This window comes from Cyprinodon tularosa, unplaced genomic scaffold, assembly GCF_016077235.1.
Source record: "Cyprinodon tularosa strain WSP-4 unplaced genomic scaffold, ASM1607723v1 ctg77, whole genome shotgun sequence".
Lineage (NCBI taxonomy): Eukaryota > Metazoa > Chordata > Actinopteri > Cyprinodontiformes > Cyprinodontidae > Cyprinodon > Cyprinodon tularosa.
In genome coordinates this window covers 1,048,665-1,072,958 of record NW_024039529.1, presented here as the reverse complement: position 1 = coordinate 1,072,958, position 24,294 = coordinate 1,048,665, and the positions used below count along the sequence as shown (strand labels likewise).

General features: G+C 35.0%; 1 protein-coding gene across 1 annotated transcript in view; it reads right to left on the bottom strand.

Annotated features, from left to right (window-relative positions):
* The window catches only part of kcnq1.1 (potassium voltage-gated channel, KQT-like subfamily, member 1.1), a 73,457-nt gene that overhangs the window by 38,270 nt on the left and 10,893 nt on the right, over positions 1-24,294 (bottom strand). The window contains exons 2-5 of the mRNA XM_038270586.1: positions 23,364-23,454; positions 10,053-10,179; positions 9,561-9,639; positions 8,419-8,515 (exon numbers count right to left, since the gene is read on the bottom strand). Coding sequence (XP_038126514.1) covers positions 8,419-8,515; positions 9,561-9,639; positions 10,053-10,179; positions 23,364-23,454 — 394 coding nt within the window. The remainder of the gene's footprint in view (positions 1-8,418; positions 8,516-9,560; positions 9,640-10,052; positions 10,180-23,363; positions 23,455-24,294) is intronic.

Below are 24,294 nucleotides of genomic sequence, written 5' to 3'. Positions count from 1 at the left end.
ATTTAAGTGACTTAAAAGTTATGTGTATAAATTTGCTGGGTCAGATAATGAGCAGCATGGCAGTTTTATTTTTACCTTTTGTGCTAAAAGCAACATGAAGCAAATTAAAATAATTCAGACATTTTCTTTATTTTTTTAATTCAAAATCCAACATTATTTTGAACAAAACAGTATCCCCTTTATATGACTATTTTCACATGAGTCATGTTAAAAGGTGTATTGGAAAACAGGAAATATAAAGTAAAAGAAAATTGTAGAATATGATCAGGTTGCACTGATTGCTCCCATATACAGTAGTTACAGTGAAGACAGAGTTGAGAGTGGATGTGTTTGCACTGTCCTTGATTCCATCAATAACACGAATAACTGATCCATAAAAAAGATATGTGAAAAGTATTCAAGGCACTTTTTTTTGTTTTTGTTTTTTTTTGTTGGTAACATATCAAACGCAATGTATTGCAGCTTAAAAAAAAAAAAAAAGGTGGGTGGGTGGTGAAACCAATATTGCCGGTGGAGCGAATAAGTACTACCACTGACTGCAACAGCAAAAAATAGGAAGCAAATGAAAATGAGAAAATGGTACAAACACAATCTGTACCCCTGCAGCTTTGTTTTTCTGGCCTCAATTAGACTGAAAGTCAGCGTGCTTTTCTCTCTCTTTATGCTGCATTTAAAAAAAGTACTTTATCCATAATATTTCAGCCTCAATAAATAACTACCTAAAATTATGCTGTGAGTTTGTAGAAGCTGTTTCTCTGTTTATTTCTTTTTTCTTTGTTATTATTCTTCTTAGTTTCAACATTTGATTCACATCTACTCCTACAAATTATTTTGCTATTTTCACCATCTAACCTCTAAAACGTTCAGCTATCCCTTTTGCTAGTGATATATTTTATAATTTTCGAAATATTTAGCCCTATTCTGCAAAATTTCACTGCTACTGACATGAATGGTCTTTATATTTTCAGCAACAAACAACCATTCAACTTTTAAAACATTTCTGAAACTTTTTTCTATTAGCTCAGCTTTTTTTAAATCTTTTACAGTTTTGATTCAGTGATGCCTCAAACTTTTTAACATTTTTTTTTACAGATTTTTGATTTTATAATTGAAGTCAATGACTGAATGTTTGTGCCGCTAGTGTGTCACTTTATGATGCACAAGCATTTTACTCATGGCAAACTAATTCTGCTCACTCACTCAACTTTTCCACAATCAAATCATAAATTTAAAAGTAGGGATTATATCAGGATTTCGATATTTATTATGGTTTTTCCTTTCAGCTGGGTAATTTGGTGGCAGTAAAATGCTCTTTCACTGAAAAAGCCTCAGACTAAGAGCTTTCAAAATGATTCACTTTATTACATTATCACAATGGCCACATCATTATTTGAAGAAACATGAGTGTTGTTGATCAAAGGCAATGTGTTCCACAGTCTAACACTCATATATGTATCTATTACACTTTAGGATTTATTAATCATAGTTACATTTTTCAGACTTTGCAAAATTCCCTAATTTTTCAAAGAGTGCCGTGTGTTTTAAAAAGTACTTTATATCTTTGGATGCCTTTGCATGCTGACCACCTGAGCCCACAGCTTGCCAACACACTGCAATTTCTCTGTTCTGAGTCGATCTGATCTGGAATAAATTCTGTTAAACTTTTACCACTGTTATTAGTGTTTTTTATGTAGTATTCAAGTGGTCAAACTAGGCAGAATGTTCCCAGGAAAAGAACTGGAAGGGAAGCTCTGAGGCATAGACACCAGAGCCCTATGATCATCAGTGTCCCCTCACAAAGATGGACTGTTCTCACTGCTGCTTTTTGGGAAGGTGCGTCAAAGCAGATTCTGCAACAAAATTTTCACCACCGCCATCAGACTGTTGAACAAGCTAATGTTAGGACCGACCCAGGATTTGAACTTAGATTGTCGGCTTGGCAGGTGGAAGTGGTAACCACTGAGCTACAGTCATGGTAGATGGAAAAGACTTAAGTGCAGAGATGCCAGTCAAGAGATGTCCTTTTATTTTTCCCCATAACTCAGTTGAATGACCAAAAAAACTCAGAAGAGCCACAATAGAAGTCCTGGGGCATTTCAGAAATAAGTAGTACAAAGGATCGAAAATAGAACAAAAATATGTTTGGTAACACCAAAAGTTCTCCTACACATAAAAGAAGCATTAAGGTGCCAGATCCCAAAGTATCATAAGCACAAAAATAATTCAGAGTAGCTCACCAGGGACATACAGTAGACGCTAGACAAAGACTCAGTGCCTAACAAACAAAAACCAGAGCATAAATACACAGACTAATTGCACAATTGACAACAGGTGGCAGAGGAGGGAAACACAAACCTACAACCAAAATACAAGCAAGATAGACAGGTGTCCAACAGCGGTCCCTAGTGGCCAGAATAGTCATAGTACCTAACACTTAAATACCATTCTGGATTATTTTAATTAATAACTGGATTATTTCGCACTACCAAAGTTGCAAAACTTTTATAATCCTTAATCTCAAAATGGGACACAACTGAATGTTCTACTGCATTTTGCATCGCATTGAACGTTTTCATAGTAATCCCCGTTTGCACCATGAATTTAAACTGGTTTCTTTTATACATTGTTAAATTCTGATCACTGCTGCACTTTATATTGGTAATGTTTGTCTTACTCCAACTGCAATATCATTACACTGTTGTAAGCAGTATGCAACAAAATTTTGTTTTGTATTCAGTCTGTGCATACAAAATGACAAAATTTGTCTAAGTCCTAAAAAACAAAGTCTAAGTTCAGGTCGCACTAGCTTCCGTACCATACAGAAAAACAGCCCCAACACTTCCTTCTCCTATCTGTCTTGAACGGAGGAAGAATAACATTGATATGGCTTATTAAGCCAGAGTAAAGGGAATTTGTTCGGGACAAGATCCGCTATGCCGGTAACAGTAACGGCAGACATTAAGGTGTAACAGCTGTAGGCCATCTTAGCAAAGAACGGAGACTTTGAAACCCTATACAACATTTTTAATCACCATCTCTCCTAAACTGTTTGATGTGAAAACATGAATACAATAAGTCTGAATTGGCTCACATAATCTTCAGACCGTTCTAGCACTGCAATTAAAGGAACTATCTATATCAGTAGTGGTTTGGCTACACAGCTGGGTTGTTTGCGAGCATTAAAATTGCCAATCACTGAAAAATGAACAATTCAAAACAAACATCTATTTTTACACCTTTTTTAACTCATCACAATGGCACAACATTTTGTGTAGAAACAAAAACACTGGTATAATTGTTTTTGCAAAGCTTGCTAATTGTTACGATCAAACACTCTTATCCGTATCTATTATACATATTGATTTATTTATCATTGTTCAACACAAAGTTTTGCCATTTTTGCACATTTTGCAAACGTTCCTCTCTTTTAACAGTGTTGGGTCTTTTAAAAAAAATATTTTCGACCAAAAACAACCCAATAGATCAGTTTAAGAAGGACTTTTTATGCCAGAGTTTTGAGCATTTGTTCGGCATAAAATCCTCCATGTATTAAAGCCTGGCCGAGAGGACAGACTTTTTAGCCGCAGCTGTATGTAAACAAAGTCACTGTAATAGGCCATATTTGTAAAGAATCGCAGGCTGCAAAGAGATGGCCTCTGCTCTCTCGTACTCTTAATGGGATACATAAAATGCAGGTATTTTATGCCTGTTTTCATCTTCTGTCCTGTCCTCTCAGACTACACACACACACACACACATCACTTCATAGAGTGTCGGGGGACATGCTGCACCTTCACTTCCTTAGTGAGGCCAATCCCTCACAGTGAGACAGTTTAATTTTTGGACAAGATTTGCAGGATTTGACCCCTGTTTTTTATGTGTAAACCATGTATATAATTTTTTAAAGGTCCGTAAAGAACTATTTTACTGAAATGTTTGTTTTTGATCACATTCAGGCTGGTTGTGCTAAAAAAACCTGCAACAAGTATACTCTTTAACTCTAAATACCTATTGCCAGTACTCAAGTTGAGGGGGATGGCATCCCCCTTCTTAAAAAAATCTTAAAAATCATCCTCCTTCTTAAATTACCTTCCCCTCATGACATCCCGTGTAACATTTCATCATTTTGATCATATAGAAATTTTTATTCAAATGAACTAAATTTGAATAAAAAAATGTTTGACTTGAAAGGATTCAGATATTCATTTGCAATGTTTTGTGACATTTTGTTCCAAATCTTAATAGATTAATTGCCAAAAGATTTTCCAAAGTAAAATCAAAGAAGTGGCCTACCATGACTGTAAAGCTGATCCCGGTGGGACGTTTTTCCTCTGCATTTGTCCCTAACTATGTAGGGGCAGTGATAGCCATGCCAGTCCAGGGACTGACTACAGTTCTACTGAAAGTTTCCTTGGTCAAAGTCAATGAACAGCGTACCTGGCATTTAACAACCATACCATGCATAGTGCTTTAGATTAATAGACTATATTAATTAGGCTATGTATACTTCCACAAAAAAATAAAAAAAGAATTCCACCATCCCCCCTTCCATTTTTTTACAACTCGACTACTGCCATCATAAACTCTTTTCTATATTTTGGTCAACTGAAAGTTTTGCAACAGCTATGCCAATTCTTAACATTTCAACCAGTGAATTTACACATAGCTCCTCATCCAATACCGTATTCTTTAACATTTCAGTCACTATCCTACTAGATTAACCAAATAAGATTCCAGTTTCACTATACAATTTTTTTCTGCTGATTTTGCTAATTTATTAGATCTCAGCAGGGTTTTTGTTGTCAACTTTGGATAGATTCTTCCATCTGTCAGGACAGGCATTAAGAGTTTTCTTTTTCTTACTCATTAATGACATTTCAGCCATGTTTCTTTTGGTAATTTCAGAAATTAAGCATTTAAGTTGTCTGCAATTTCATACAATTTCAAACATTTAAATTTCTCTTTGGTTCTGCCATTTTCAGATAACAGCTTTGCATACAGCATTTACATTTGCATTTTTTGCAGGAAATGCAACCTTTTCTGGTTAAGTTGGAAGATATGAAAAAGGTTCAAGATATTAATCACTAACTGTGTGGTTCAAATTCTGCTTAATAATTCATGCTACCCAGTATATTTTGAACTTGTTTGGAATTACTTCCTGATGAGTAAAATTCAACTCCATCTGTTAGGCTTTAATTTTACAACATTACCCACTTTTATATCCCTTATCAACAGCTAGCCATTGCTGCATTTTAATTGCATCTGTTTGTCACAAAAACATGTAAAAAATTAATGGACCAATGTTTCCTTGAATAGTATTCTGATAGTTTTGACCTGGCAAGGTCCTCTGAGAGACGTGTGCTTACCATATGCCATTGACCTCAATAGATTTATACTTTGAGGAAAACAATTAAAGGGCACTTTCTGTCAAAGTTAAAACTTTATCACTAGTCACCAATCAATTGTCATCCAGATTTAATAACTCAGTAATATTTTTTTTAAATGGTATGGCCCAAAGTAAACAACCTTAAAATATATCCAGCTTTTTAGGTCTGTAAAACATGCCGTAGTCTACCTAACCTATTGAAATAATCAAGATGTATGGTTGCTAAAGCATAAAATATTCCATCCCACATGAGGATTTTACCAAGTCGAAGCATGAGTTGGCACATTACACTCAACTGTGGAAATGAGGTGACATGTGAAAATGCCTCAGTGATTAGTATTGTAAATCATTCTATTTAGTGTCTATTTTAGAGCTGCTTCAAACTAACCACTGTTAAATAACTGAATTATGAACTGCAGCTGTTATCACCAGGATGCTGAATAAAATATTCAGTTAGGGGAGTGCTACAGACAACATGTCAGACGGCGGCACATGTTTTGAAAAAAAAACATCCAAATAATTAACAGTAAAGTTTCATGTTTGTCCCAAAAACAAAACTACTTCCTGGTTATTTCAGAGCCCGAAATAAAATTGATAAAAATTTGCTTACTAACACTTCATCAATTCTGAATTGTTAGGAAAAGGATCAATTGAACAAAAGGAACAACTCTCCATAAGTTTATATTATTTAATGAAACAAATTGAGAAAAAAAAAAAAAAAAACTGTTGTTTCCCATTATTCATTTTTTGTTTCAATTCGAAAAACATAAAAAAAAAAAAAAAAAAAATTAAGAATCCTTACCATCACACAAATATTAGTTTAGTTTAGTAATATGCACTGTGTGGCCACCTTTTCTAATTCTGTAAAGGCTAGTCATTAAAAATAATGGCATAAGAAATCCGTTGCTAAGATTTGTGTTTTTCTTTGATAAGGTTTACCTCTCTCTCTCTGTGGGTTGTTAATTTAATTTGAAAAAATGAAACACTGAGAAAAGGATAAGGGAAGTATAATCTGCCCAGAGACAACATCTTTACGACACACAAATGGATCGTTGATGCCTTTAATCAAAACTGAATTTTACAAGGACTCTGAGAGAGTCACTCTGGTAATCATACTCCTCTATTAGACTCCATTGGTGTTTATGTGTGAAGGCTGAGGCTTATTATGGATCCAGCTTGTATATGTGAGAGCAATTTGGTGCTGACACCCTCATATTTTCTTTCACACTGTCTTACATCCAAGGCAAACATGGGATAGATAGAGCAAAGCTTTTGTTTGTGGAGAACATGTTGTGAATTAAATTTCCATCTTTTGTGTGAACATCAGCTTTCCTCTGTTTTCAAATAAGAGAGGAAAAATTTAGTGGATTTGAAGAGTATTAAAACAAAAAAAATAAATATAATGTCCTTAACATCAATTATGTACAGTGAATTTTACTAAGGCATTAATCTCCTGGTGCTCATCAATGCCAACACTCACAAACTAATATTATTATTATCATTATTATTATTATTATTATTAATATTATTAATATTATTAATATTATTATATTAAAAACCTAAAGTGTGCTTTGTATGGATTTACACCTTCAAACATTTTGGAGAAATCAGCTCCCAGTATTTATAAACAGCACTTTTACAGTCCTGCCATAAAATCTGAATTGGATTTAGGTCTCCACTCTCTCACATGATTATTACATATGAATATGCATTGATCTAAACCATCTATTGTTTGTTCTGCTGTATGGCGAGAGTTGCTTGTTTGTTAGACATTAAACTTGTTTTCATTATTTCTCTTCTTTTTCTTTGGACATGTTTTTTCTTTTCTTTTTTTTTTTACAAATATGTCTCTATATGTCGTAAAACTGGTTCTAATGTTTCTTTAAAGAGCTAAAAAAAGGTGTTTAATGATCCATACTTTGAGTTTATCTTCAGGTGGCATTTTATATTTTTAAGGGTTTCTGTTAAGCATCCTCATAGTTTTTGTAAATTCTTTTATTCTGTTGTTTGTGTGCCTTCTGATCCTATTGTCTCAGCAAAATTTTTATATGGTGAAATAATGACAAAAATACTTCTGATCATTATTTCTAAGAGCTGAGACCAGGGAATCCTTCCTGCAACAGATCATATAAAAAGTAATTCAACATGTAGAAAGCTATAGCTATAGCTTATAAATAAGGAAGGATCAACAGTATATATAGTATAACATGGCATCCTGAGTATAAAACAGATTTACACATTCTTTGCTTTCTGCTCTACATTCTCCCATTGCCTTAATAAAGCACCTATTAAGAGGCACCAGATATTATGACATGAATAATTATTCCTCTGGATTTATAAAAAAAAAATGCATTATAACTATCCTGACATCACCATCTGGCACTATCAACGATATAGGGGAACTTTTCTTAAACATTTTATACCTTTAAAAGTTCTAACAGAGCTGTCAACATCTACTATCTCAGATTGGAAAAAAGGTCTTTTGGGAAATTTTCTCTGCACCAATACTAAGCGTCTTCACATCAGTGGCTGTCGATAACTCTCAGCAGCTGTAAGTGATATAGTCATCAGCTATCATGAAGGCAAGGAAGAACAGCAGGTGGCCCTGGATGAGTAAAATTCCTGACACCCTGCATATCACTCATCACTTTTATATGGACATTAAAGGCAACTACCATGGCCACTGGGGATAATCACAGCCACCTCTGTGTCTTGGTTAAATGACACCCTGGAGAAAGACATAATCCTCTCCAGCTACTATGTCCATAAAATCAAAAACCCAACCCAACTTCACCATTATCCTTGTTCTTGTCCTATTTTCCACTCTGATTACTCCTTTGACTGTATGATGTATATTCATGTGAAGACCCTCCATTTGCACAGCTTAGCAAGAAAAAAAATACATGGTTTGGAAAGGCCATTACTCCCCAGACACATGGCCTCCAGCTTATTAATAACAGTTAGAAAAGCCCTATGGCAGCAATGACTGAGGACTTGATATATACTGCACATTTAGAGCTGAGATCTTGTACCTGCCGATGAATGAAGACAACCGAGCCCAGGAGACGCCAGGTTCCTCCTTGCCTGTCAACATGCAGCATTCGCAGGATCTGCAGGAAGCGAATCCCTCTGGAAAAGTTGAACTTTTTTTTAGCTGCTGACAACATATTTATAACAAATGCAGGCTAGATTTACCACTGCAGACAAAAAGACTGACATAATGATCAATAATATGTATAAATTAAATATATCACCTAAATTCAAGGTTAGAGTCGTGTGGAAGACATCTGTGACTTTAACCAGTAAGTCTAAAGAGACTTTAGTAAATTCATTCACTTCTTTAAATTTTTTCTCACAAAGTTATAAACTGCAAAACCAATCAAATTTATTAGCTTTATATATCCTAGACCAACACAAAGTAGCGCTAAATTGTAAACTGCACAGAAAATGAACTTTGATACCTATTTTTTTTTCAACCATACAAGTCTAGAAAGTGTGGAGTCTAAATGTATTCAGTTAGAAGACAGATCAGAGATCAAGTTCTGAAGATTTGTAAAGCAGGGTTAGGTCATGAAATATGTAGCACAATGTAGCACTGTTCAATTTATCAAAAGGAAATAGAAAGAGCCTTTCACAATTTCAAATCTACCATGATATCAGTCATCGAATTTCCCAGAAAGGCTTAGCAAGATGCGAGTTAATCATACCAGCAGCCTTATAACTATTATTCTTAGATAAATAGTTTTTTTATATACCGGTAATTGTTGTAAGAAAGAAAAAATAACCCCCATATGCAACTTAAAACAAAAAATGAAGGAGATACAGCTAACTATGTGGAAGAACACAAAACTGCTATCCAGATCTCTCGTTATGTAAACAATGTTGTCCTTTTCCCTTCACACTGCAAATACATCTTACTTAGTGTTGATCTGTGGCATAAAATAAAAGCTTAAAAATGTGAAATAAAATTCAAGGAGCATGAATAGTATTGCAAGCTATGTCTGGACAAGCAATATGGCTAAAGTATTCATAAATGCCACATGAAATAACTGGTTAAAGAAATGCTCCACAGAGTTTAAGATGGGTGTCCTGAGGTGCAACTCTAAAGTGAGACCTAGAATTGATAGTATTCCCTTTACATATATTTTCATCTTGAAAGCAAAAAATATCTTACCTTACAGCAGAAGTGGCAAAAACTTGGCCTTTGGAGCCCACTGACAACACAACTATTGAAGCAACAACCACTATCAGATCTGTGGTAATGAAAAAAAAAATGAGTATCTGTATAAATGTTGCTTAATTACGACATTTGTATTATTTTAGGGCAAAAGAAAGTTTTTTTTGTTGTTGCTTTTTTTAATTAAAAAATAAGCTACATTAGTTTAATTTGATAAGAAGGTGCAATAATAAAAAATATATTCACAGTGGCATACTTAAGAATGAGCACCTAGAGGCACAAATCGTAAGAATGAAATCTAAAAGAATAAAAATTCTGATGTGACAGTTTTAATTTCATGCTGAATTTGTCTCAACTATCTCATTTTGGGAAGAGGCTGGGGATACATTGCTGGTTATTGTTTAAAAATTGTAAGAGTGGGTGGCGAATGACATGTCTGCTTGTGTGCATGGGTAGAGATATAGTAGTGTGTGGGGATTGTGTTTCCACCTATAATAGATATTGGCTTCCTGGCAAAGCGTAGTCTGCCCCAGATGCCAACATATTTACTGCGGCAGCCTGCGGACCAAACACGGACAAAATACTCCACGCCGAAGAACACCACAAGGACGATCTCCTGTTAGACAAATGAGGCAGAGGGACAGAAAAACAAACATCAGATGTTGTTGCAGGTTATTCTGTTTAACAGCAGCTGAACAGCTGTTCAGATTTGTACCTGTGGTGCTTTTAAAACAAATACAGTTAAATTATAAATGCGAGTGTTCTGTAGAGATTTTCAAACTATGTTAATCATGTCAACACAATTAATTAAAACATTTTATTCTCACTCAGAAGAGACACCATTTTTTGGTGCTACAAGTGTGCCATGTCATTGACGTGTTCTTTGATTCAGCTGTGGAGCACTTTGGCCTGATTAATATGGGACTAAAGCATGCAAGTTGATTTTATGTGCATTGTGCTCATTCTAACTAAGGGTTCTTCAGAATATTTCTCATCAGGTTTTCTAAAAGCAACAATCTTAGAAAAAAAAAGAAAAGTTTTTACTGTTAGCATTGTTGTTGTTTTTTTTTTATCTCATGTGAAAGAGTCATTGATTTTCTAAAACATGGATGTAGCAACAAAACATAACCAGATCAAGCGTACCTGAGTGAATAAACACTTTGCATATGATTAACAATGCAAATCTGGTACCACATTATACAGTAGCTGTCAGTTGATTACTCTGGAATCTATATGTGCTGGTTAGGGCTCACTGCTCAATATGTACACTATATTGCCAAAAGTATTTGCTCACCCATCCAAATTATTGGAATCAGGTGTTCCAATCACTTCCATGGCCACAGGTGTATAAATTCAAGCACCTAGGCATGCAGACTGTTTTTACAAACATTTGTGAAAGAATGGGTCGCTCTCAGGAGCTCAGTGAATTCCAGCGTGGAACTGTGATAGGATGCCACCTGTGCAACAAATCCAGTCGTGAAATTTCCTCGCTCCTAAATATTCCACAGTCAACTGTCAGCTGTATTATAAGAAAATGGAAGTGTTTGGGAACGACAGCAACTCAGCCACGAAGTGGTAGGCCACGTAAACTGACGGAGCGGGGTCAGCGGATGCTGACGCGCATAGTGCGAAGAGGTCGCCAACTTTCTGCAGAGTCAATCACTACAGACCTCCAAACTTCATGTGGCCTTCAGATTAGCTCAAGAACAGTGCGCAGAGAGCTTCATGGAATGGGTTTCCATGGTCGAGCAGCTGCATCCAAGCCATACATCACCAAGTGCAATGCAAAGCGTCGGATGCGGTGGTGTAAAGCACGCCGCCACTGGACTCTAGAGCAGTGGAGACGCGTTCTCTGGAGTGACGAATCGCGCTTCTCCATCTGGCAATCTGATGGACGGGTCTGGGTTTGGCGGTTGCCAGGAGAACGGTACTTGTCTGACTGCATTGTGCCAAGTGTAAAGTTTGGTGGAGGGGGGATTATGGTGTGGGGTTGTTTTTCAGGAGCTGGGCTTGGCCCCTTAGTTCCAGTGAAAGGAACTCTGAATGCTTCAGCATACCAAGACATTTTGGACAATTCCATGCTCCCAACTTTGTGGGAACAGTTTGGAGCTGGCCCCTTCCTCTTCCAACATGACTGTGCACCAGTGCACAAAGCAAGGTCCATAAAGACATGGATGACAGAGTCTGGTGTGGATGAACTTGACTGGCCTGCACAGAGTCCTGACCTCAACCCGATAGAACACCTTTGGGATGAATTAGAGCGGAGACTGAGAGCCAGGCCTTCTCGTCCAACATCAGTGTGCGACCTCACAAATGCGCTTCTGGAAGAATGGTCAAAAATTCCCATAAACACACTCCTAAACCTTGTGGACAGCCTTCCCAGAAGAGTTGAAGCTGTTCTAGCTGCAAAGGGTGGACCGACGTCATATTGAACCCTATGGATTAGGAACGGGATGTCACTTAAGCTCATATGTGAGTCAAGGCAGGTGAGCAAATACTTTTGGCAATATAGTGTATGTATTGCTTTGTTTTTAAAGTAAAGTCTGAATGAAGTACTGTCTCAACACCATGAAAATAATTATCAAATGATTTCATTCATTACATGTTGCTGCACAATTCATGGTTAAAAACTAGCTAGAAATTACCTAATTTTTAACAGCAAATGAATGTCAATGGCTGTTTCTCATTTGTTCTTGAACTTTTCTAGTAAAAAGATTATCGAGACAAGCTTTGAAAGGGGGGGGGGGTCTCCATTAGTCTATGACAAAGATGGGGTACATACTGGACAGATCACCAGACTATCACAGTTTGTATTCAATTAATTTAGCGCTTTTTCAGGCAGACTGAATTTACTATTGAGGCAAATAAATACATCCAATCACACTTAAAAACAGACAGACATACACAGATTTGCAGGTAACTCAAACAGGGGAACATCAATACCCGCAAGTCTTTGATTCTCAGATGACTACTGAACCACAATCATCCCAAAAGGACAGCTTTATTACATTAGAATTTTCAATTTTTGTTTTCATTTTTTATTATTTTTTGTTTATTTAGATATGAATGATTTTTTTTTATCAGTAAATCAAACTAGAGACTAACCCTCATGCATAAAACACAGAAAACATATATATTTTCTATATATGTATATATGTCATTAACAAATAAAATATTTTAGTGGCTTAGCAATGCTTCTAAGATAAAAACAGGACTGTAGCAGCAGAAGTTGAAAAAGGAAAGATTTTGAATAAGAACTTGGCAACATTTGACTGTATGTGAACACAGAGGCTTTTGTTTGGCACAAAAGATTAAATAAGCTATATGGGTCAGAAATTATTATCGGCTACAGCTAAAATAATACATAAAAACAGAAATCTTGCATACTTTTTTAAGCTGACATAAAAGAACTTTATATATTCCCATTTCTTAGCACAGCAGGGTGCAACTTTGCATGACACACTTAATGTTGATGGTTTCTGTTGCTAAAAAAGAAGGTTATAGACACCCCTCTCTTAAATAAAGAAACCCTATCTGTATACATGTACATTGCATACTTGGAAAGTCAAATTTCTGTGCATTATCAAACTAAACAGAATCAAGAATTTGTTCATTATAAACATGCATAGTAAACATGTGTCACAGAAACAAATCTGAGTCAAGCTTACTAATACACAGAACAAATCCCCTTTATCCCTAAAGAGTCCAGACCAGTCAAAGTATGAACTTTACTCGAAATCCGAATTTTCTGATATCTGGCATCAAGTTAAGGATCCAGCAGTAGATAATCTAACAATTTTTAGATTTAAATCGGGGGGTTTATAGATCAGACTTGTTTGTGCCTTGCATCCCAAAGATACTGGACCATATTGAAATCTGTGGAATAGGGAGGCCATATTAACATTTTGTTTCTATTGAAATTGAGGGTTTAAATCATGGTTGCTTCTGGAGACGCATCTAGAGTAAAAACTTTGCAAAAGTCTGTGACAGCCACTGAATATGGGAGTTGCAAAAAGGAAAGACACCCGCTTCCTATAGTTTTAGGAAATAAGTGAGTGCTTTAGGGAATAATTGGCTAATTAGTCATATATTAAATACACAAAGTTTTATAGTTGTGCCTTTTTTGTGGTGTTCTTTTATATGTTTTGCCGGGTCTGTCCCAACCAACGCCAGCAGGCAAATGAGGGATCATTGAAGCTTGCATGCACAGCAGACAAAAGTTGCAAAATTGCCTCAGTGTCTCTATTAAAATGAAGAAATTGTATACATACGTATATATATATATATATATATATATATATATATATATATATATATATATATATATATATATATATATATATATATATATATATATATATATATATATATAGTTTATACAGTATATTGGCAATTTTAAAGGTCGTTGTGAAGAAAATGAAGTAGTTCTAAGCCTTTAAGGTACAGATTATAGTGAAAAAATATGATATTTAATAATAACAGTAACAACAATAATAATTCAACTTTACTGATATACTTATCTCTAAACAGCTGTATTTACCCTGTTTAGCCCTTCTAGCTTTTGCGGAGCTTATGTTACCACATAATGTGTTTATTGGATAGAAGTAATTTTCTAGTAGAACTTTCCCAAAGTCTTAACATGTTTGTGTGTGCAGATTAAAACTAACTGTATCAACTAAGCAAGATCTGTATTGCTGGAAACATTGTTCATTAGCTTGTTTTTCAGAAGAAAATCAATTACTGTTTGTCGGTAACTGAAAATCTTTATGCTTTATGTTTTGCAGTCCAACGTCTGATATTAGTTTGTTTATACTAATAAAACTGTTCTTTCAAGGGCAACAGTCTTTGAACAAATTTTGCGAAAGAAAGAACAAGTTGATGCAAACTGGCAATGGTTGCATGACTTTTATGAGCATAACTACAACAAAAAGACAGTTAAAAGGCAAAATAAGCCATCAACACCTTTTATAGCAGGTAATGTACTAATTAGACTCAAAGGGGTATTTCCACAGTATTTATTAGTAGTATAGACATAATTTATTTTAATATTAATGTATTATTCTAAACAAATACATGTTCTTTTAGAATTACTATGCCCCCAAAGAAGATACATATTAATGACCCTTTGCTTAATTAATTTTTACCCAGATATGTAATAATATTAATGTAGAAGAAGCTGAAAGAAAGTAAATCTGATTTTTTTATGATGACACTATTTCTGGAGTGAATTTTTAAAGAAAAACACTAGGGGGTCCTGAAAAATGATGTTTTCCATGATTAACTGCAGACTGTTTTTCGTTGTATTCTCTTCATCAGTGGCAATGAATATAAAATAGCACTGTTTGAAAAGAAAATTGGTTTAATACTATGTTAAATTGTATTCCTCAAAGCTAATGTTAAGCCAAATGTTTAATTTCCTAATTTATTCACAAGAGGATTTTACTTCAGGGTTGAAAAACAGGCTGTCTTTCCAGAAAAGTTATACATTTACCAAGAGACAGGGATAAATAAAAAGGGCATCAGCCATTTTTACACATGCAGCAAAGCCTTGGAATTTGTTGGGTATTACCCAAAGGAAGCCTATCTGTAATCACAAAAAGCCAAATTAAGCAGAACAAACAACTAATTTGTAGCTGTAACTCCTCAAGGCCTAAGTTTTGTTAGATCTCACCCAAACTGTAAATCTGTAAATATCTAAGTGCATTCAGATTGTTTTGAAGTTTGTTTCATCCATTACATTATATCATGTGTCTCAATAGAAACACTAAAATGGACTACTCTTTTGCCTAGTACGGTATATCAATGTATTATTGTTCATTGCAAAAAACAAAGTAGAACTGTGCTGTTGAAAGACCATGCTTTCCAAAATCATAAATTGTAAGGATGTAGATATAAAATTGCTCTGTTAAAATAAAACCTTAAAACTTAAAACAGGGACAAAAGATGAAAAATAGCCTTTAGTCTAATTCTGGTGCATTTGAAGGAATGCTTTTTAATGTACACTGTCCCTGTCAAATAAATAAATAAATAAAATGAAATTCAATTTTCACATAAGCTTATAAACAGGTTACCTAAGCCAAGTTTTCCAAAAGTGGGGGGTTGGGACCCCCTGTTGGGCTAAAAAAAACTCCAGTTTGGGCAGTCCCCTACTATTACTTTATCATTATGATGTGTCACCTGTGGTACCAGGAATGATATATAGTATAAAAAAATTTAAAAATCGTATCCGAACGACTGAATTTCAGCTCACATGGTGTTTAAATGTGTTAATTATTTCAGTCCACAATGGAATCCAACAGAATCCAAAGACAGGTCAGGCAAACAGATCAAAACAGGGACAGGCGAGCTCAAAGATCGAATACAGAAACGTGTCAGGATCAGGCAACTAATCTGATCTACATGTCGCTCATATCGAACCAGCCCTCCCAAAAAGATCTCATATCCTGTCAATTGAGTTGTTATTAAGCACCACATGAAATCCGTGTGACTGAAACATGCAGAATTCACTCGAAGTAAAGCTTGAAAATGCAGTAGTTGTTTTTTTTAAGAAGGTGAGCTGTAAATAAAGTGGATAAAAAGTATAAACTAAGTAAATAGAAAATGAAACTTAAGGTTTTAGACATGACCGTAGCAGTTACTGTCAGCAATAAGCTGCATATTATCAGCCATAAGAAACCTACTACAAGAGAGAGGAGGTACAGCCTGGAGCCATTCTATGGGAGTGATAACCGCTAATCATGGCCATTTTAGTGGTTAATCACATCCGAAGAAGATGCTAGTTGTCGGAAATACATTTGTTTTTGTGTTTGCTGCAATTTTCCTTTGTATATATTTTATGTGTGTGTGTGTTTTAGATTGGGCTGCTTGTTGGCGCAGTGAGTAGCACTGCTGCCTTTCAGCAAGAAGGTTCTGGGTTCAATTTCCGGCATGGGGCTTTTCTGCATAGAGTTTTCATGTTCTCCCTGAGTATGTGTGGGTCCTCTCCGGGTACTCCGGCTTCCTCCTACAGTCCAAAAATTACCTGTCCAGGGTGTACCCTGCCTCTTGCCCGTAGACAGCTGATGACAGGCACCAGCACCCCTCGCGACCCCCCCTTTGGATAAGCGTGACGGAAAATGGATGGATGGATGTGTTTCAGATTAATATAAGTGTTAGGGACACTTTTATGTATTTGCAGTGGTTTGCTCTGTGTTTATCTCTATTTCCTATGTTTAAAGCACCTCTATTTTTTCCTTTGCATGTCTTATGCATTTCTATGATAATCTAATTTAGTATTTAAATAATTCAATCTTTTTCTGCAGTGCGTTTTATATTTGAAGCTCCTTTATGTATTTGCAGTGTGTTTGCAACCATCAGCAATCTTAGATAAAAGATATTCAAATATATTTAAGTTTTTGACAATCATAGAAAATGTGTTTGGGCAATTTACAAGGTCCAACAGATAAAGTTTGCATAGTAAAAATATTAAATCCAAATGAGCCTTTTTCAGAATAATGTTAAAAGACATTTGTGAGTAAAATTCAATAGTGTGATGTGGTTTAAATGCTAAATGCTGCAAAATCGTTCTACCCTATTATTCTAAGACCTTGACAACAATAGGCTTACCTTTTCCTGCTCTTACTTTTGACTTATTAATAAACCACAATGAGAGCAATACATTTTGGATTCCAACCAAAGTAACGTCCTTACTCACAGCAATGGTGTTGCTGTGAGGCACTGGAATCCTCATAGCAACACCATTTGCCCCAAATCAATAACCACTACACACACAAATAATGTCTCTCCTACCACTGATGTAATTTGCAAGAAGAAAAACAAATCAGCAATGGGAAAAATATTATCTTTACCGCTGAGTAAAATTATATGTAAAACATTTTATATTTCATTAAGATCTCATAAAAATACTTAAAAATAATTTAACTTTCATTTCTTTAAATAAAAGAAGAAAATTGCACAACACAGTGTATTCTAAAAGGGAGAAATAAATGTTTAGAGCATCTGGCTGGACCCGCATCAGCCTGAGCAACATCTCAAAGCACCGGACAGCATGGTCTCTGTTAACCTTGAGTGTTAAGGAGAAAAAAAAAGAAGACAAAAGGACAGGATTATACTGTGGAGAATGAGAGATTGAAAGAGGAAGAGGGTCAGAGTAAATCTCTAAATTTGAAAGTGGCGAGTACTAAACAGTACCTCTGGGATAGAAAATTAAACAGATGAATTTCTGAGATTTCTAAAGGTTCAGCTGTTAGCATTAAATATTCATTCTCTGCACAGAAAAGAAAAATAGGAAAATTAAACATCTCTTAAAGGGAAACCTCTGGTAGAAAATGATTTTAACAAGAAAATTTATTTTTCATGATTGTGAGATGATTAAATATAACAAGACCTCACCCACAAAGTTATGGTTTTCCTTATAAAGACACTAATATCGATTTAGGATTTTCCTCTCTAATGTAGCCTGTCATGAAGCGCCCATTATGTTCTGATCCAAATATCCTTAGTCCAAGGTGAACTTGTCAGATGCAACACTTCATTTCTGGGAAAGAAAATCCTCAGCTCTCATTTACCCCTTTTATGAGTTTTCTTTCATCTGGGTTTGAGGCACTCACCCATCACCCAACATTTCTCAGGCTGAGCAGCTTGGGGTAAAGTTTATCCCTTTCCTTATTGATTTTAGAGAAGTTGTGTTTGCTCCGTTAAGCCAGCAAGACACAGTGAAATGGTTTGTAAAAAAGCAGTTATATGGTTCCGTAAAAACATTTCTTTTTTGTTTGTTTTTTTTTTTGTTTCTTTTTGGTGGGATATTTGATCCTGTGAAATAAAATTGCTTTTAGGAAACTCAAGTTTAATAATTGATGATTCAAAGAGAATATCATACAAGTGGAAGTTAAAGATGTGACTGATTGATTGATTATTTTATTGATAATTTAAAACCTATCTATAATATTAGAACAAAATATAAATATGGTCATTACTCACAGACATGCATGAAAAAAAAAGACGGTAGTTTAACAACTGTTTGAATACTCCTCGCTTTGAAACCTGGCTTCAAGTTAAAAATCAGTAAAATACAATAAATCTAAAGAGCATATCCCATAAATTAAGGCAACACAACATAAAAAAAACTGCTGTAGCAGTGATTTAAATCTCAACAAACCATTACAACTTATAAAGGAATAAACAGTTTATGTTTATAATTTTTTTTTACATTTTAACTTGTAAAACTGTTCAATATTTTATTCCATTGTAAACCTTGTTCTCTTTTTCTGAATATTGTATATTTTATAACAATCACTGCTTATCGTGAAGAGTTGTGGACAAAAACATTTATTTCACTATTCTTTCATTGTTCTACTAAAATGTTGAACTTCAGTCAAAATATTAAGCAAACGACACAATAATGATGCAAGTCAAATACATTTTATCGTTATCTATCACCTTTTATCAGATATTAATTATATTTGGGATCATTTATTATATTATATCAGCACAAATGTATTATATATAGAAAATGTGTTATAAAACCCATTGCCTCTAGTGCTCTTGTAAAACCTCATTGCTCTAAATTAGGTCCTTAAACCCGTATTGTATATTATGTGTTAGATGAGTATTTGATAGTATTTTGTAAGGGTGCTCCGATTGATCGGTCACCGATCGTTATCGGCCGATAAAGGCTTTAAATAGTTTGATCGGCGGTCTCCATAAAGGCCGATCAGATGGGCCGATTAGACGCACTACTTGTTGGATTCACTCCTCCGATTCCTCTAGGGGCGCTGTAGTTGCTCTGCATTGGTATGCGAACTGGAAGTGGGGAAGAAGAAGAAAACGGACGGTGGCCCGGTAGTGCATTTAGGTAATCTTTGCGCAGCTAAAATAAAATCTTGTTTGTTTAATTAATCCATTTAAATTTTATCTTTATTTTCAACCAAAAAAAAAAAAGGTATAAAGACAGATATTTCTCCGATGAACTCAGGCCCCAGATTCGCGGGCTGCTTTTTGATGTCCTTGTCCTGGAAGCGACTGGCACCGAGCCCCCAGAGAAAGTACCACGAGCTGGCTCCTTAAACGCTATAGTTGTTGGATGAAGACGAGGAACATGGTGGCGGTGACATCAGCAGCTCAACATCATCGCAGATGAACCTCTACCTATCAGAGCCAGTCATCCCACGGAGCGGACAGCCGCTTGTTTTTTGGCGAGACAATAAAAGTCGTTTCCCCGCTCTCGCACAAGCAGCACAAGCCTACCTCTGGGCTCCATGCACAAGTGTAGATAGTGAGCGACTTTTTAGCACAGCAGGGAATATTATAGATGAGAAAAGGAACAAGCTGTCTGCCAAAAATGCAGAGATGCTTATATTTCTAAAGCAAAATCTGCTTTAAGAGAAATGGCTTTACTAATCTCTATTCCTCTTCTTTCTTTCTCATTGACTCATGATTTCCATGCTGTGCACTTTAAATGTATGTAGATTTAAAGGAGCTAAAACACCATTTAAAGTTAGCATTTGTTTGAATTTTACAAAACTTTATTACTACTGAAAAATGTCTGCAGTGATTAAAAGGACATTTTAGACTTTGAGCTAGGACAAAAAGCCAAACAAGTACTGATATATTATCTAAAGATGTGTAACTGTTCCGTCATGGCTTCTATTTTCAGTTAATTACCGCAAGACAAGCCTAAAATATATACCTTATGCCTTTTTATCATGGCATCCCAAAATATTTGATTTTGTTTTCTTTGCTCTGCACTTTAAGTTTAAGTACACTTTTAAGTTGGTGTAAATTAACAATGACAGATTTTTTGTATCTTATTTAGAAATAAGGCTTATTTGTTAAGCTCTAAGCTGTTTTAAGATGTATCTAAGGAAGTAAAATGTTGAATGTTTCCTGTCAATAAAAGTATACAGTTGACAATTCACAATAGATTATCTTCTGTTAATTTTAATACATATACATTTTTGTTAAGACTATTAAAATTGAATATATGACATGATAAAAGGAAGGCTTCAGATAGACCCAGTGATCGGTTACTGGTGATCGGTGATCGGTATCAACCAATACTGCTTTCAGCAATCGGTGATCGGCCCCAAAAATCCTGATCGGAGCACCCTTAGTATTTTGATAGTAATTTTTCAAATTTCTTTCTCTGAGCTGGTGAATTTTGAGTATTAATTATATTGGGACACCATTTTCTAAATCCAATTTTTAAAACCTGTGTTACCATTTCTAAATAAAGGAGTGTGAATTCAATGTAAAAATTACAATATAATACATATCATGCTGCTTAAGTACCTCAATGACTGTTAAAACTCTGGATGAAAAAGTTTGTGGCTAGATTAACAGCAAGAGAATGTCACAGCTAAGTTAAGTTAAGTTTATTCTTAAATCATCCAAAATCATTCAATAAACTGTTCACTTGAGGAAACATTCATTTGGTCATTAAAGCTACAACTACCCTAAATCCTCTAATATAGGACAGGGCCTTTATTTCACTCAGGTACATCTTGGTCCAGGCCATTATTGGAAGGAGGCAATAATTAGAGGCAGGCCTCTATTTCTGTTTGAGCAAAACAGACTACCAGTGGAATGAATAAAAAAAATTTTTTTTGTCTCTTTGAACCTATAAAATACTAGGTTCATTTATTGAAAAAGAACAAACATTGCCCCCCTTTGGTACTTGTATGTTAATATCACAAGTTGTTGAGGACTGCCCAGAAACTGGTTCTAATTATAGCCCCGGCCTGTATATGGGGTCGGCCATTGTTTACCCCCGCCGACAGCAAGACTGGCCATTGTTAGAGTCCCGGCCGCTAATGGAATACAGGCCATTATTGGAGGAATTACGGTAACATTAATTAATCCAATCCAATCCACTTTATTTATATAGCACATTAAACAACAAAAATTCAATCTGGTATACATAAAAACAAACCAAAAAAAACCCCACAATAATACAGTAAAAGTTTGAAATAAATAAATAATTGAAAAGGACACATAGGATGACACAGTTATGAGGTGTTAAAAGCTAAAGAGTAAAAGTAGGTCTTAAGACAAGAATTAAAACACTCCCATCTGGAGGCTGTTAATATATGGAGGGACAAAGTACAGGGGCGGAGCTAGATAGGGGACCAGGGGTGGCCATACTAACATTAAACATGATAAATCATGCTCTTTTCAGAACTAGATTTTATGTTATAGGGGGTAAAGAGAAAATTATGTTTCCCTGAAAGTCATCCAGGAGTCTTCAGTGAAATCATAGACAAATAACTATTTAAATAAAAACTTATTAAATAATCAATTTATGTAGATATTAGTACTTGTAAATATCAATATTATGCAGAATAATTGTTGATAAAAGTAGGTAAGTAATGAGAAAGGAAGAGATGTTTGCCCCAGAACTACGCCTCTGACAAAGTATTCAAAAGCCTGGGGCCAGCTACAGAAAAGGCTCTGTCCCCTCTGGCTTCAAGACTCTTCTTAGGCACTTTTACTTGAAGATAGCCCTCTAACCTCAGAGTATGTGCTGGAAAGTAAATCTGGAGATGATTGGTAATGCATTGAGGAGTCATCCCATTCAAAACTCTAAACACAATCAGTAAACTCTTAAGATCAATTCTAAAACAAACAGGGAGCCAGTGCAGAGATGCAATATGTTTTCTGGTTCCTGTTAAAATAACGAGCCACTGTGTTTGGACTAAATGCATACGGGAGAGAGCTCATTGACTAATGCAAATAAAGTGCATTGCTGTAGTCCATCTTAAACTGTAATATGGTTTTCAACCATGTTTCCCCTTCCTCTTTGTACATAGTAGTTTAGTTTAGTTTAGTTGAGTTCCACTAGTTTTAGTTAAGAGTTTTGACTTTGAGCTGAATGACTTTAGTTAATGAACTCTTATATTTTAAACAGAAGTTGTGGTGAATTTATTCCATGTATGTGCAGAATTATCTGACTATGATTTGAGCTCAAATCACTCTTTCATTTATTTGTTCTATCACACAGCTAATAGGGCGTGGGTTCATAAAAAATATATATAACAGCCCAAATAATATCTGATTAAATAAGATATTTTACCACCCCTATCAGGGAGGGCAATACACATCTTAAAGTCTCAGAAATATAAATTCCCAGCTGGCTGGGAATTGAATATAACAGTTATTCACAACATAAATATGGCATCCAACCCGAATTGAATATAATATAAATCCACAACATTAGTTAGGACAAGCTCAGCCAAGGTATTGGTATTGGATGGATCATAAATAAACTGGATCGTGCATCATAGACCCTTATTCCAGTAACCCAATTAACCATGTAAAACACATTATATAGATGTATATACAATCAGAATTATGTTAAGAAGCCTTTATGCCTGTTAATCCTATTAACAATTAAATTAAACAATTAATTGTTTAAACAGTTAAACAATTCATTACAAGCTGCCATACTAGTAAGCCTAATAAGCTTCCAGACATTCATTCAATGTTTTTTGCATTTTGTTTCCATTGCCAAATGTTATCATTATTATTTCAACATTTCTAAATTAGGCTTAAAATACTAGTCCATATATCTAATATATTTGTAAACAATATGTCTTTTGTTATTTTTCTTCAACTCAGATGACAGCACTTAAAGGATCTGTTGCTTTGCCATTCATTTCTCATTGATGTATTGTACATTATGATTTTCATTGTGCTTCAGTGTTGTAGCACTGTTTATACCGCAGTCCTATTTTTTCTTTCTTAGATTAGCTTTGTTAGCAGCTGGTTATCAAAGGTATCAAAAACCTTTGAATCTCGACTTACCACCCAGAAGAGAGTTGTATGAGCCAGAGCCTGGAATTGGTCGATGGTAGAGAGGACACTAAGGATCAGACAGGCCAGCACTATGAGGAACCTGTATAGATCAAAGAAGAAGATGTCTTGAGTGGAATGTTGTTTATGAAAAAAGTCACTTTCTATTTATTAAATCTGTAATTCAACTGAACTAATCTTCTATACCAATAAACAGTCCTCCTAAAATAAAAGCGTTATCTTGTGTGCAGACTGTCAATTTACGCAAACATGAATCTACTCAATCTCATATTTATGTCAATGCTTCAGATTCTGATTAAAAGTGAACAGCCTTAACTCAACTTTGGTGTTTGGTTCAAGTATATGACTGACTTACGAAACATTCCTTTGATGAAAAAACTGAACTTTTTGAAAATTCAAGCATTTAAATGCAAAGCACATGTGAAGCTTGTCAAAAAGCACACAAGATCCAACTGGAGTTTACAACTTACCCTGTCACTAAATACCAAATTAGATCTTTACCATTTTTTATTACACTTCTACTAATGTGTCCTTCAAATGTGGCAATAAAATATCTTCAAACCCATTCAACCTATGAGAAAAATAATAACATAACACTTGGAGCAAAGGCTTAAATCGGCTTTGACACTTCTTGACAAATAAAAGCAACATCCAGAGGAATCCAGTTCTGACAGGGATTATAATTTTAGGGATGAAAGGAATTTATAAGTCTCATATGAACATGTTTTTGATATTTGAATGTTATGAGGTAATGTTTTTTTCTGAAGTGCACATGTAACATGAAAATTAAATATATCAATTGGCTCCCATGTATACACTTTTTCTCAGAGCTTTACATGAAAGTCAGTACAGGTGCTGGTCATAAAATTAGAATATCATGAAAAAGTAGATTGATTTCAGTAATTCCATTTAAAAAGTGAAA